At 28.3% G+C, this 17,439-nt stretch overlaps 1 protein-coding gene across 1 annotated transcript; it reads left to right on the top strand.

Annotated features, from left to right (window-relative positions):
• Positions 1-16,296: 16,296 nt before the first annotated feature.
• On the top strand, positions 16,297-16,881 carry LOC115695160 (uncharacterized). The gene has a single exon (XM_030622250.1). The coding sequence runs from the start codon at positions 16,297-16,299 to the stop codon at positions 16,879-16,881; it is 585 nt and encodes a 194-aa protein (XP_030478110.1).
• Positions 16,882-17,439: the final 558 nt, after the last annotated feature.

Here is a 17,439-nt window from a genome sequence, read left to right as displayed (position 1 = left end):
AAATATGAACTTCTAAAACGATAACAAATTAAACACATAAAAGTATGAGAAACCTTACATTGGGTGCAGCAGAATAATATGTCTCCTCCCACTCAGATCTCTAACCCTTGATTCTTTTCTGTCGCAGAGTATAATCAAGATCTGAGCCCGAATGTCCTTCTTTGTTGACTCTGAATTCTACACAGCCTTCCTCACTATGATTGAGGTATTACTTGATGTGTGTGGGCACTACTCTATCACTTAGAGGGTTTCGAAAAACAAAGAAGGTAGAGAGAGAGAGTGGCGGCTTCAAGATGATTTTTGAGTGAAAGAAAATAATGTCAAAGTGTGTGCAAAACCTGAAGCCTTTACCTTCTATTTATAGAAGACCACATAGGCTTATGGTTGAATTACTTGGCATTAAAAAATGAAAAATAAATGAGAAAAGGAAGCAAAGGTGGCCGGCCAAGCAATGTGGAAACAAGCCTTCCACTTTTCCAACTTTCCTTTTCCATTATTCCTAGTTTCCCATTTTGTCAAAAACTGTCCATTCTCTCTTTCAACCTCATAAATGTCAAATCTAATTATTTAATAATTATAATTGACTATCAAATAATATATTGTCATTTATTTTATTTATTAATAAAACTAATCAAAGTTTCCCAATTAATAAATATACCCTTTAAACTCTCTATTTACTGTTTTATCCTTAATAAGTGATAAATTCTCAAATAGACAAAGTCTAACTTTGAGAATTATAATTGATTAATTAAAATCAATTAAATGAGTTTTACAAGTAATATTGTCTCAACTAGTGTGGGGACCATGGGTCTATATTTCTGAGCTTCCAATAAGCAGATCAAGAATTTACAACTTAAATTCACTGACTTATTAATTCTTCGTTGAATCCACGCATAGAACTTAGAATTGCACTCTCAGATATATAGAACGCTCCATATGTTCCACTATATAGAGACGTCATTGATTATCCATTATTATAATCCTAATTTGATCAATGATCCTCTATATGGATGATTTACACTGTAAAGGGATTTAATTACCGTAACACCCTACAATGTATTTTATCCTTAAAACACTTAACCCTGTATAAATGATATTTCAGCTAAGTGAAATGAGTACTCCACCATTTATTTTCGTTTGGTTAAGCTCAAAGGAAATCATCCTTTACTTTCTATTCGCCAGATAGAAGCTATAGATTCCATATTTATGTTAGCGCTCCCACTCATTTGCACTACCGTGTTCCCAAAATGTACGTATCACCCTGACCCAAAAGTAGGCTTAACTAACAAATTAAAGAACACGAATAATACTCTTGAGATTGGACCTAATCATATCAGGATTTAGATCATTTGATCTAGGATCAACTAAGTGATATTGAATTGAATAGATATTACGGTAACTTTAATAAATCTATTGCAAAGTTCAATATCGGTCCATTCCAATGCATACTCCATGCATCCAACCCAAGCTTTACTTTAACCAATGTTCTGGAAAGAACATAACATTTCTCCAAATGCAAGTAAACTCTATTGTAGACTGTCATATCAGTAAAACCCAGTGTTCTAATAAATCTAGGAATCTTTATTCACATAGTCATGTTTACTTTCCACTGTGTTGACAACACAATAAACATGATCAAGTATGTGAAAAGGGTTTGAATGAATTTATAAATCAAAAAGAAAAACAATTGATAAGGTGAACCAAAAAAAAAAACATACACAAATGAATGAAAAATACTTTTGTTACTTTATTGATATTGAATTATCTGGATTACATTGAAATAGAGTTTTATTGAGGGCATAAAACCCAACAATAAATCATGTGAACCATGCAACATAAAATGGGATTTCTGTTCTTTATCAATTAATAAATCTGATTATATTGAAATTTTATTTAGGGCACAGAACCCAACAAACTCCCACTTGCACTAATATTAAACAAAAAGTGCATTTCAGATAATCTCAACACCTTGATATACAAATCAAGTGTAGTATGTAGTATACTCTCCGTAACAGGATCTGACAGGTTGTATTGAACACAACCTTTTCTCCACTATTATATTTTCTTAATCACAAAATACTTCATATTGTGAAATTCCTCTCTATAGGAAAGGATATTTGAGACCTCTCACTGTTGATTCAAGGAATTCTTTCATGGCTTTATCTTTTCAGGAATAGTTGAGACTTTTCCTTAGATAAATAAAATCTATGTCTAGAAGTCGAGAAGGTTCTATAGATTGCCATTAGAAAAGAAAATGCACAAGCATCTTAGTAAGTAAGTTGCTTGCACTAGAGTACGTAATTAACCAGGTATACCATAAGCCATCGGTTTAGATAATCTCAAACCTATAAAACTTGGAATAAGAAGTTTTGTTAAGTCCATTAAATATACTTACTAACTAAAATTTCCTTTTATGTTCTTGTAATAGAAAACTTTTGGTTGTTCCACAAGAATGGTTTTAACCATAGTTCTCTTGGCTTTTCTTCTTAGTTTCTTATTCTGACGATCCATTACTCGTTTAAACTAACAATGGATTTTAATCACAAGTGTCTTCCAAGTCATAACAGGGTGAGTTCCTTGAAACCCTCCCACTATGACAAAGTACCATGACTTTTGTCTAAGAATCTAAATGGTATTGTCCTCTTCAGTTGTGTCAACAACAACAGAGGCAGTGGGATCATCATATTTCAAATAAGATGATAGAACAATTTTGGAATCAAGAAAAAAAAATATCTCCTTTATTTGTTACTTTATTTTCAGACTTAGTTATTTTCTTAGAAAAGTAGTATTTGTAAGAACAAACACTTTCTTATCTAATGACTATGGCATGGTCCACCCCTAATCACTTAGAATAGCTAACAAACATGCAAACCTTGGTTTACAGTTCTAGCTTTTCTTAAGATTTCAATTAGGTCATCCATGAATCTAGTAATGGTTTACACTAAGTACACAAGCATTCCATCATTCTGAAATTTTCTTTTACTAGGGTATATCCCTAGAAGGATTTAGGCAACGACTAGTAACTAATCATCAATATGCAAATCGAATTTCTAGGGAGGTAAGTTTGGATATAATTAAAAAAAAAACAGCTTAATGATCTTTGAACTCCATATGTACCAAATATTTCTCCACCACTATCAGTTCGCAAGATCTTTAACTACTTACCTTAATGGTTTTTCACCATTGCTAGAAATTCATGAAATTTTTCAAACATTTTAAATTTCTTTGCATAAGGTAAAATCTAGAGTGATCGTCTAAAGAATATAACGAAAAACTCATATCCACCCCTTAATTTACATCATCTGCGAATAAGATGATTATACTTTCAGTGGACATAGGCAATTAATTCTTTGCAGAGATTGATCTTGTCAAAACCACTATGAGCAAGATACATATGCCATAGATTTATATAAGATTGTGGTTGTTATCTTACGATGTCTTAGGTTTAGTTACATCAAAGAGTTCTTAGAATAGTCCAAGTGGATTCGGTCACAGAATACTAAACTCATATTCCATACTTTAACATACAGTGTGAATCCATTGATAGAAAATGGTTATTAAACACTTGTGAAAGTGTAACTGTATTGTATTCTGGAAATAGAAATATAAAATTTCTATTTGGAATCTAAAATTTAATGTCGAAGACTTAAATTTATACCAAATATACATGAGTAATTATTCTATCTTGGACCACTACTACTAATCTAACTCTAAGTCTGATTTGCCCAAAGTAAGCATATACAAGTACGAGATTGTAAGATTGAGGATTTATATCATTATGGGATAGAATGTCGGGAATATAATCAAATACATTATTCAATTTCTTAAGAGAATTAGAATGACATTATATGATTTATAAACCATTCATCCAATGATATATTATTAAGCTAATTCGAAATGAATAAGCTAAGAGGAATGAAGGATAATTTCGAATTAAAATAAGAATCCAACGATGTTTCGATTAGCGAGAGTCAAAGTTATTCTTACTTTTATAAACTTCTTGTTTCATATTGTAAATACTTGTCTAAGTTGTTATCTATTGATGAACAGCTAGATGTTGCATTTACAATATTTATCTATTGAGATCTAACACTATCATGTTTGTTTCATGGATGACAATTCATTAGAAATTTGTCTTATTAAAACAACAAGCCAAGTTAGACCAACAATGAAGATTCGAAATTTAAACTACATTAATAACAGCAAATAATATGGTTCAATATAAATTCACACACAATTCAGAAATTACTAAACATATAGCAAATAGGAATGACAAGCGAAAATACTAAAACATACAATCCTAAATAATTTCCAAGGTCTCCAACAAACTGATATGATTGTCCCATTTAGGCGAGAGTCAAAGATACCATCCATTGAATAGAGTTGTTAGCTCATCTAAAATGATAAACATTCTAGCAACCTTTTATTCGATCAAGATAAGAATATAGCGTTGTCTTGTTTAGGCGAGAGACAAGGCGATTCTATCTTATGAGCTTCTAACATTGTTTCATACTTTTGAAAGCCCTATTAAAGTCGCCACCATTAGGGTGATCCATACTAAAATAAACACATACAAATAGTACTTATCTTTCGAGATTCTACTGCGTTAAATTACTAATGAACGTTCTTCCATTAGGGAGGATTACTCACCAAAACAATAACTATGTAGAACCAACAATGGAGATCGAATGTCCTAATAATAATAAAGCTCATTATTTAAAATGTATTTTCTTCTAATATTTATTTTAATCAATTTATTTTAAATATATATTTATTTAATTAAAATTTTCAATTTAGAATAAAAAGAAATTCTAAATATAAATTTTTAATTTAATATTTATAAAATTATACTTAGATGGATATTAAAATAAAATGAATTATTTCCATCTTAGTAATAATTTTTCAATAAATATTTAGAAAATTATTCAATTTAGGTTGTATCAAAATTAATTTAAATTAAATTACAACTCAAATTTAATTTTCTATAAATATATATTGCATTTCGAAAAATTAAAGTATATAAGAATACAATTTTCGAAAACGCTATAAAATAAAATAAAATAAATCCTAAAAAATTATTCTAATTTTATGTTGGTCTAAAATTAATTAAAAAAATGAATTTTCAACATAAATATAATTTTTCTATTTAATTAAATATTAAGAGAATTTCAAATATTTAAGTATCATGATGAGAATCATCTTAAATATTAATTTTCTATTTAATTAAATATCACTAGAAAAATACTTCAAGCAAAACAGATAATATCTATCTAGACTTTCATTGGCTAATTAATTCATTTTCTAATTATAATATATTTTAGTTCATTTATTTTAATTAATCATTAAATGAAAAAATCATTGATTAAGTTGGTCTAAAATTAAATAAATAATTTTCAACTTTAATCTATTTTTTAAATAAAATTCAAAAATTTATCTGCATTTAAATAAAAAATGTAATTTCAAAAATAAAAAATGATTAATAAAATAAAATAAAATATATTTTGAAAATTATTCAAATTTAAGTTGTTCTGAAATTAAGATTTCAAACTTAAAATAATTTTCTATTTAATTAAATATCTTGAAAATAATAATATTTAAGTATCAAGAATGAAATCAACTTAAATATTTAATTTTCAATTTAATTAAATGTATTAAATACAAGAATTAAATAATCAAGTATAAAAGAAACTTAATTATTAATTCTAATTTAATACTAGGAAAAATATTCTATAATTAAGTTGGTCCAAAATTAATTAAAATAAATAATTAATTTACAACTTAAAAGATTTTCCTAATTAAATTTTAGAAAATATAACTAGTACTAGAAATTACAATCTAGAATATATATCAATTAACTAAGTGTTTTTCTAAAATTAACTTTAAAATATTAAATAAAAAATAAATTTCATATATTTTAAAAGTTAATTATGTTGCTAATTCAATTTTAATTAAGTTAGACTAATATAATTAACCTAATACAATTATTTAAATAAGGCAAATGGGCCTTCACAATTGGGGTAGTTCATGTGAGGGAGGGTTGGGTTCAGTATGTCGTACCCACTGCTATTGGCCCCCTAACTCTCACACAACGCCCAAAGGAGAGGAGTTTAACCTTTAAATAAACAATTGTTATTCATTGAATAAGCCCAATTCTAATTGGGCCTAAATAAAATTACTTATGTCAAATTTTATTTTAGCAACCTAGTCCATTTACTTAGTAAAACTTAAATGGGGTTCCTATATGCATCTAAGCCCAATAGCAAACATATAGGCTCACACAGGTCAAATGATTTGGATGGGCCCTATCATGTTACTAGGTTTACACAGATGAAAGAAGTACAAAATTTACCTATTACAAATTATTTATAGGATCTATTGACAATTGGACTATGATTAAAATCAGATCATTGGATCTGTCAACAAGTTAATCATAGCAATTTAGATCAAATAAATAATAGGTTTGTTATAAAAAAAATTTAATAAACAATATAAATAAACAAACAATGTCCATGTAACAGATGTGAAATAAGATATTAATATAATTAAATTATTATTCTTAAACTAGCCAACTAAAATTTTGAAAATTTAGGGTTGTTAACAACAACCTTAAAATCTCAAATTTTAAAATTCAGAAATTAAACTAATTTAAAATATCAAGGTTTATTTAAATTATTTTTATCAAATTAAATTAAATATCAAATAAGATCAATGATTTGAAAAAAAAATATCTTCAATATCATTTTCAAATATTATAATTCAATAAAATTAAAATAAGAAAATAAACCAATTTTAAAATAGATGTGGTTAGATAATTATTATTTTAAGAGTAAAATAATAAATAAATAATAATTTTTCTAATTATATGTCAAAATATCTTAAATTAAGCATTATTCAAATTTCTACAAAAGTATCTAAGTTATTTAAATATTTAAAATATAATTTATAAATTTCTAATAAGTAAAATGATATAAAATAGTAAAATATGATTTTTTTTAAACTTATAATTTATAAATAATTAAATATTTAACAAAATAACAAATTTTTAAATTTGAAAATATTATGGGTAGAATATCTATAAAAATATCTAGGTTAATTTCAAATTTATTAATTATTTAATTTGTCATATCAGATAATTTTAATATAATATTTCAAATAAAAAAGATAAAGTTAACTTTTAATTTAAAATAAGTGAAATATCAAAAGATCTGATCTTATAATTAAATAATATATAAATATTAACGAAATTAACAAATTTTTGAATCTAACCATAATTTAAAAAATAAAGTAATCAATTTTAAATTTAAACCTCAAAATATCAAAATTAATAACAATTGAAAAATAAATATTATTAATTTAAAAAATGATATTTAAGTTCAAATATATTAAAAAATAATATTTTATTTTAATTTGGGATTTGGAAATAGCAAAAATCTTAAATTGGGAAATATCCCACAAAAATCAGATTTTTTTGGGGAAGGCAACAGCTAGGCTGCACGTGCAGCCCCAGGAGGCTGCAAATCAGCCTTCCGCGCGTGGACGATGAGGAGGACGCCGAGAAACCTTGGTCAGCTGCAAGGGGACGCACGTGGGTGTTGTCTGAAGGAGGGGCTGCACGTCGAGTTCAGACAGGGGATGTCCGAACACGTGCCCGCGCGTAGCACCCTTCCTTGACCTAGTTCCAACCCGAAACTTCCAAAATTCATAACTTTCTCAATTTTTATCGGAATCGAGTTCCGTAAAAAACAAAATTGCTTAATTTTTAACAAGAAATCCAAATAAAATATTTTCAGAAACAGAAAAAATATTTTTCATGGAAATTGTTTTTGTAACTCACGTACATTCATTAAGTAGCACATAAATAACCATGAAGCCATCCAAATCAACACATAACATCGTTTTAATTCATATTTCATGAAAGTAAATCATTACCATGGCTCTGAGGCCAGTTTTTGGAAATATTATACCAGGATCTAGATTTACTAACAAGTATGTGTCATTAACATCCTAATATAAATTCTAAAACAATGAAATAAACACATATAAAGTTTAGGAAACCTTACATTGGGTGCAGCGGAATATAATGACTCCTTCCGTTCAGATCCCTAGCCCTTGATTCCTTTCTGTAGCAGAGCATTATCAAGATCTGAACCTGAATCTCTTTCTCTCCTTCTTGAGCCCGATTCTCCTTCTTGTTGATTGGATTCTTCACAGTCTTACACACTATGATTGAGATACCACTTGATGTGTGTGGGCACTCACTCTATCACTCAAGGCTGAATAATTGAAGAAGAAAAGAGAGGAAGAAGGTGGCGGCTAGGGTATAGGTAGAAGGCTTAGAATTTTTCTCTGAAGGAATGAGATGCATCATCTTTTCCTCAAGCCATCACTAACTATTTATAGGTAACCACCTAGGTTTAGGTTAGAATTATTTGGCATTAAAATAATAGAAAAGATAAATGATAAATTGCACATAGTGTGGCTGGCCCTAGGAAGTGGATTGGGCCCACTTCGCAATTTTGCCATTTTGTCATTTTTCCATCCCAATTTCTCAAAAATGCCAATTTTCCAATTTACCCACTTAAAAGCCAATTTCAATTATTTAATAACTAAAAATTAATTATTAAATAATATTGTCATTAATATATTTATTAATTAGACATATAAAGTCTCTTAATTAATAAATAAAATCTAGAATCTCTTTTCTTCACAATTTTGCCCTTGCTTAGTGAAAATTCATAAACTAGACATAGTCTAATTTTAGAATTATAATTGATTAATTAAAATCAATTAACTGAGTCTTACAAGCAGTATGGTCTCAACTAGTATGGGGACCATGGGCCTATATAACCGAGCTTCAAATAAGCAGATCAAGAATTTACCAAGTAAACTCACTAACTTATTAATTCCTTGTTCCATCCACGCATAGAACTTGGAATTGCACTTTCAGTCATATAGAACACTCTATATGTTCCACGATATAGATACGCTATAAATTATAAATGGTTATAATCCCAATAATCAATGATCCTCTATAGATGATCTACATTGCATAGGGATAAAATTACTGTTACACCCTTTCAATGTATTTTATCCTTAAAACACTTGCCACCTATAAATGATATTTTAGTGAATTAATGTAGTCACTAAAATGAACGTTCTATCATTTATTTCTATTTAGCAAGCTCAAAGGAAATCATTGTTTCACTTCTAAATACCTATAGAAGTTGTAGATTCCATATCTATGTTTAGCGCTCCCACTAAATTGCATTATCAAGTTCTCAAAATGTACGTATCACCCTGACCCAAAAGTAAGCTTAACTAACAAATCAAAGAACATGTTTAATACTCTTGAGATCGAACCTAACAATATAAGGATTAAGATCATTTGATCTAGGATCAACTAGGTGATATTGAATTGAATAAATATTACGGTAAATTTAACATATCTAATCAAAGTTCAATATCGGTCCCTTCCGATGTATACTCCATACATCCGATACTGGTAAACTTTGCCAATGCCCTGGAAAAGACATAACACTTATCCAAGGTGTAAGCATACCTATCGATGATTATCATGCCAGTCTAAATCTAGTGAACTGACAAATCAGGGAATTAAACTTTCGAACATATAATCAAGATTATATTCCACTGTGCTGACAACACTATAATCATTAACAAATACATATGTTCTGGACTTAATAGAATTTATACATTAAATATAATCATGAAATAAATTATATGAACCATGCAACATAAAATCTGATTTCTGTTCTTTATTAATTAATAAATCTAATTATATTGAAATGGGTTTTATTTAGGGCACAAAACCCAACACTAAGATTCTTTTTGCTTTCAACAATATATTAAATTTAAAATAATCTTGATTTTAGCGCCCATTGCATCGTAAATTTATAAGTAATTCTAATCATTTCGTCAAAAAAATATCAAAATAATCTTTTCAAAACATTAAAAGTCTAAACCAATATTAATTTCTTAAAACAAGTTCCAAAATATTATATATATTATTTTATATTATTTTAAAATTAAACTAATGATATTTTAATTTAGATTATATGATATTATATATAAATATATACATATAGATGTTGATATATGTTATATTAAATGGGATAAATACCATTTTGGACCCTTTATTTCGTAAAAATTATCAATTAGACCCTCTGTTTTGTTAAATGATAAAATAGACCTTGTATTTTCTAAAATGGTACAAATAGGACCCTGAATTGATTTTTTGTCAAAATAAAATTTAATTATAATCCAAAAATTATTTACATTTTCTGTATCTGTTCGTATTAGGAATTATTTTTAAATTGATTATATTAAGAAAAAAGTTGCTAAAAATTAAGCTCTATTTTTACTATTTTGGAAAATACAGTGTCCATTTTGTCATTTAACAAAACAAGGGTCCAATCGGTAACTTTTGCAAAACACAGGATCCAAAATAATATTTACCCTATTAAATGTGAATATATACACTACAACAAGAATACTTTTTAGAGGCAATTTTTTCAGAATCAATAAAAAAGAAAAGCTAAAGTGTTCTAATATTCTCATTCATTGAAAATTTACATTTATAGACAGTTATTTTATAAAAATTGTAGCTATAGAGTGTCTTCTCAATTAAAAGATCCCATATAGCTACGGTTAAGTTGTGGATTGGACTCAAGCACCTTAGTTTCCATTATTAGGAACTGATAACATAGGTACACGATTATTATGACACGTATGCCCTTATGTCGTTAGTTATTTCCTAGTAACTGACAACAAAAGATTTATATATCCATATTCATGCTTCGTCTTCTTCTCATATCATTCATCCATTTCATTTTCCAAACTAGAAAATAACCCTGAAATCCTCGCCAACCACCGCCCTTAACCCCCCCCCCCCCCCCCCAATTTCACTATTTTCAACCATTAACCTTATTTTTTTTTAAAAAAAATAAAACTTCTATTTTTCATACCCAAAAACATATCCTCAGTATTAGATCATATTTTTCTTCGTATTTTAGTGTAAACCGAGAAGAGTTAGTGGTTGTTGTGGTTGTGATGATTGTAGCTCCGGTCACTGATTTTGGTGTTGCAAATGTTGAATCTCAACATATATTAAAGTATAAATCTAATCTCTAATAATATTTAGTAATATACATTACTTTATTTTTAATTTTGTAAAATTTTTGAGGGTTTTCCTATGTTATTAAGATTGTGTTCTTGTGGTTGTGTGTGGTGGCCAAATTTTGATCAGTATTGGTGGCTGATTCCAGTAATAAGGTAAAAATTTAAACTTTAATAGAATTTATATGTGTTTTCTTGTATTGAATATGTATTATGTGTATATGTATTTTATAATTGTGTTGTATATGTATTCTATTTATAAAAATACTGCAATTTTATTGTATATATTTTATGTATTGTATATCTATATATTATAAACTAATAGTCACTTTAAATATTGTGAATGAGAATGAGATGAGAGAGTTTTAAAATAAAAGTTTATAAACTAGCTTCTAAGAAAATAGTTTAGAAATTAGATTTTTGAAATTTTTTTAGTGAGGTATAATTTATTATATATGTATATGTTATTTTTTTTTTCAATAATAGATGTAAATGTAAGATGAAAAAAAAATAGGTCTTTTATTTGTTTTATTTTATTTACATATTAAATTTAATTTTTTTACAATCCTATTTATGTGTTTTTATATTTTTTACAACTAGTAACTAGTTATCAATTTTCATTCCTATTCATGTATTGTTATTATTAACTAGTTATTAATTGGACATTTTACATAAATGTATACATTTTCTTAATTAATTATAAAAAATGTGCCAAAAAAATTAATTGTTACAATGTACACATTTAAAAACATTTTTACATAAAATCATACAAATTCTAAATTTAATTATATTGGATGTATTAATGTAAATGATTACCATAATTAAATTTTTATCCTTTTTATAACTATTTTTATGGCTAATTTGTATTATATTAATGAGTAAGCTTTCAAAATAACCAAATTTATATGTTAATAATTACAAACCATAATCAATATAAGGATATTACTAATAAATAATAAAATTTGTATTACACATACAAATCACATCTATAATCCATCTTAATAATTGCATGGTATATTTTTCAAAATCAATACATATATAATCATGATTATTCTAAATATTTAATTAATTTTATGAAATTTTTTTTTTAATAAACATGTGATTTATCAAATAATAAAGATAAATATATTCGTAAAAAAATATAGATTAATTATAAATATAAAATATATTTATAACTAGTAAAAATATACGTTTTTTTTTTTACTTAATTTTAAATAAATATAGATATAAATTATTAATACATTATTGTTTATTATTTTTATTAAATATTTTGTAAAAATAAATATATATATATAGTTATAATAAATTATAGTAAAATGGATAATAAACATTTATACTATACAAAAAAAAAAAAAAATAGTATATTTATTATATTAAACTGTTTATTATTTATTTAATTTTATTTTTTGAACATATGCGTTTTTTTCTACTTAATTTTAAATAAACATAGATATAAATTATTAATACATTATTGTTTATTATTTTTATTAAATATTTTGTTAAAATAAACATATATTTATAATAAATTATAGTAAAATTGATAATAAACATTTATACTATACATAAAAAATAGTATATTTATTATATTAAACTGTTTATTATTTATTTTATTTTATTTTTAAACATGTTTATTTATTTTTTATAAAACAACTTATATATGTAATAAATCGTATATTTTATAATAATACACTATAAATAAACATAATATACAATAAATCACACTAAAATAAATCATAAACATTTATATTATAATAACAAAAAATATTTAGCATGTTTCTTGTGTAAAAGTGTTTATTTTTTATTTTTATAAATAAACATGTTATATTATTATTAAAAACAATTTAAAACATTACTATAATAAACATAGTACATTATTATATTTATAATTATAGATTATAATAATTTAAACAATAACAATGATATTATTATAAATAAAATATTTTATTAATATAATAAATTTATATAATTTAATTCTTTTAATTAAATTACTACAATTAGTCTTCTTCTTAAATTTCATTTTTTTTTTCATCATATACTTCTTTCATACATATATTAGTAACTATTATAAGTATCAAATCAATAATATCATAAATAATAAAGTTTAAAGTCACATGTTATAATGACTACACAGCTCCTTAATTTATAATTCACATTTAAAGAATATTATGAATACATATATATTTATAGTAAGTTTAATAAATATTATATTGAATGATTTAAATATTAGTAAATATGTTATTAAAATGTATGAGTTTTTATAATTAAGTTTTTTTGCACATTTTTTGTAATATATTAATTTTTGTTGTACATTAATGAAAAAACCCCTTATTAATTTTACTAACTAGTTACTCATAAATGATATAACTAATAAGTAGTTAAATAATAAAAATTTTAATTTTATAGTATATCATTATATTGTAGGTTGTGAGGTAATTTGTAATGGTCTAATTTATCTAGTGTTAATCGATTTTTAGCTAGCTACATGTATTCATTCACTAAGTTTTGTTATTAGTTAATTATCAATGCTGAGAAGAGTTTGAACATCTTAAATATTCATCCGTAGTGAAGTAGGTTCTGTGATATATTATACTACAGTCGGATGGGTGGAATAATATGCATGTGTAGATGAGTTTGAATATCTTAAATATTCATTTGTAGTGAAGTAGGTTCTGTGATATACTGTAATGCGATTGAATGAGTGGAATAATATGCATGTTAGATGAATTTGAATATCTTAAATATTCATCTGTAGTGAAGTAGGCTAATACATGTACTGCGATCGGATTGGTAGAATTATATGTATATTAATACTATTTTGTTTGTGTTGTATTGTCTTGTGTATTTTGGATGTTTAAAATTTTTAAAATTGTCTGATTATAGTCATTATGCTACTAAAATTTTGATAGAATTAAGATAAATTTCACTAAAAATACATAAATATTAAAAATAAAGTGTTAAATTTTAGTAAAATTCATATATGTGTGGTAATTAATTTATACATAACGTAAATAAGCCTTGAGGTATAAGCCTTAAAAACTATATTGAAATAATACTTTAGAATTATAAGGATGAATAAAATGTCACATAATAAATTTCAAACATACCATAAAATATCTCATAATAGCAAATTCAACGATGATTACAAAATTATCTAAGACATCATCGCTTGTCGAATTGTATTGTAAATTCCTCTCATCATCGCCATCCTCATTGCCACCATTATTATCCTCCCATTCATCTTCATCTTATTTTACTATGCTCGTTTGCTTTCTTAAGAAAAAAATACAAACTAATCAATATTTGGAATGGGTAATATAATAACATGATTAGTTATAACTTCTATAACTAGTAACTAGTTATTAGTTACTAATTCTAAGAAACTAGTTTATTGATTACAACTTACATAACTAGTAACTAGATACAATTAGTTACTAGTTGTGAGAAACTAGTTAATTAATTGCAACTTATATAACTAGTAGCTAGTTACAATTAGTTATTGTTATACCCAAAATTCGGCTGGTACGTCAGAGGAGGACACGTGTCAACCTGGGAGAATACGAATCAACGAATATAATGGCAATTATATTAAATGATATTAAAATAGAATAACTCATTAAATGCGATGCTGATAGAGTATATTTATGACTCGCTGACTGTAAATTCTTAAGCGAGATAAGGATATACAAATTATTGCCTCATGCGTTGACGAGAAACTATTCTACATCAGAAGACACAATTAAAAGAGTGGCCTAAATAATACCAGGCGAGGCATCAACCTCGCTACGTATAAGAAGGTAGAGATGAGACATGTTGATTGTTAGAACACTTAGCGTACAATATACATTATACAAACTAAGCATAATAGTTGGTTGATTACGAACAACAAATAGCGAGGCATCCATCTCGCTATGGGAAGGCATACTCATGGTACCTTCACTAATTAGCTCTAGACATCTTTCAATGAGATCTACTACTCCGTCGAGTTAGCTCTCTCAGATAGAAGTTGACATTAAAATGATGTTGGCTACTGAAGTTCACCTTATCACCAAGAACTGTGATTGTCTGATGGAGCGTTATGTCTTCAATAGCAGAAACAATGATATTTATATAATCAACCACGGAAAGACAGGGGAAGAGCTTCAGCTCGCTGTCAGGGTTATTGTTGCTAACCCAGCGAGATGATCCAGCGAAGATACATTTTGCAGTGTACCTAAATCTACGTCAACATTGACCAAGTAAAAGCGAATAAATCACAGTTGTGTGATTTTCAAATAATAACCGCATTTATTTTACGTAGGAAGTAATCAAATCTCATAATTTCAGGGGAATATTATTGTGCAATATTAATCTGGTTGTAATTAACTTTCTCCCTTTGTAACTATAAATAGGGGCAGAGTACACCGAAAAAGGGACGGAAAGACCTTTAGCGAAAGAATCCCAGTTTTGTATCAGAGAAATCTAACAAGATAGACTCGTGGACTATGTAGAATTTTAACTGTAAAACTACGTAAAAAAAGCTGTGTTATTTCTTCTTCTTTCACTATTAATTCTGTGCAAATTAATCATGAAATAGGCTTTAATATCTTTAACGAAAATTTGCATTAATAGTTTGGTGCTTTTAGTGACAGCCTTCGTGAAAAAAGCTTAGAGAAAACCCTCCTAACCAAAAAAAAAACCTTATATCCATGGCTGATAATGAAGAAAATGTTGATACTCATCTTGAAGAGACAACTCACCGTCCTGGAAAAGAGCCAATGGGCTCACAGAGGCCTCCCAATTCACGTTCAACTCGAACCACTCGTTCCAGAAGGACCCAATATGAAGGTGGCCAAAATACACGGTCCACACGTTGAAGGAGGACTCAGTGTGAAAATCGTCAGAACCCAGAAGCAGGGAATGAAGAACCCAATGTTAGGGATGCTCAACCTATGGAATATGAAAATGATGGTGCTTATGATCCCACGAGATACGTGCCAGTTGTTGAGTTGGAAAATCACCACCTCAAGCACCACCTAGAGGAGGGAAACTGAAAAAAATGTTAAGTTGGAACAGGAGGCAGTCGCGGCCAGGGCGGCACAGGAAAACAACACCCAAAACCAACCCAATCTTGGAGTGAGAAGACCACGAGGCAGACCTCACGGTTCACGAACTAGAAGGCAAGAGATGACTCAAGAGAATCCTCTGAACACTCAGGAAGAACAACCTGGGGAAACTGAGGGTCCCCCTGAGAATGAACAACCAAATGACCAACCGGAGCCTTCTCACAGAAATGAGAATAGGAGGCGACCCGTGACCAGGGAACAGGAAATCCCCAGTGAAAATAAGGGAAATCTCGGGACTGAACTTGGGACAGGTGGGTTGCCACCGAGACATTGCCAACATCCTTTTTGCACCAATACGGAAGGGGCACGTGCAAACCCCTGTAGGGGCCATGCAACGACCCATACCCAAGGGAGAAGGACGGGACGTGATGAGGCGAGTGTCAGCTCAGGTTGCACAAGAACCCATAGTCGATCAACGCGAGGGGGAGACGAAACGCATCGCAATACTAATCGAGAAACTACAGGCACGAGTAGAACTCAAAGTTACTCAAGGACGAGGTCCATGAATAGGACAAGATCCATGAGCAGGACGAGGTCCATGAGTAGGACGAGGTCCGTTAGTAACTATAACCAGCAACAACGAGACCTTCATAATCACTTGAACAAAAAAAAATCTGATCTTCGCCAACAGCTCGGTCAAAAGTAAGAGGATCCTATCCAATTCCGAAATGATAAGTTGAAGGATAAATTCAGGAGGTATCAAGTTGGGGAACATGGAAAGTAGTCTAGATACGACTCAAATGAGGAGCTCGATCCTTTCCATCTAGACATCATGAATACTACATTCCCCTAGGGATTCAAGAACTCTCACGTCTCGTCGTATGATGGGACCACATATCCAGTCTCGCATTTAAATAATTTCAATACTATCATGCGAGCGAGCAATGTTACGAATAATCTACGCTGTACTTTATTCCCCACTTCGCTAGTTGGAGTAGGGAGCTGCTAGTTCAACAAATTTACTCATCATTCAATCACCTCTTGGAAACACTTGTCTAAGGACTTCAAAAAATAGTTCCAGGCCACAAGGGATAGGCAACCCGAGGCGTCCTCACTCACTAACATAAAGCAGCAACCGGGCGAGACGCTTAAGGCCTACTTAAGTTATTTTAGAACAGCTACTGCGAGGGTGAGAAACCTAGACGATAGTACCTAGCTTACTGCTCTTCTTGCAGGGATCACTACTGATCTCTCCACTGCTAAA

This window comes from Cannabis sativa, chromosome 6 (assembly GCF_029168945.1).
Source record: "Cannabis sativa cultivar Pink pepper isolate KNU-18-1 chromosome 6, ASM2916894v1, whole genome shotgun sequence".
Lineage (NCBI taxonomy): Eukaryota > Viridiplantae > Streptophyta > Magnoliopsida > Rosales > Cannabaceae > Cannabis > Cannabis sativa.
This window is presented reverse-complemented; position numbering and strand designations above follow the sequence as displayed.

What these genes read in the sequence shown, in the direction of transcription:
- LOC115695160 (XM_030622250.1), top strand. Translation starts at nt 16,297, where the DNA reads ATGACTCAAGAGAATCCTCTGAACACTCAGGAAGAACAACCTGGGGAA.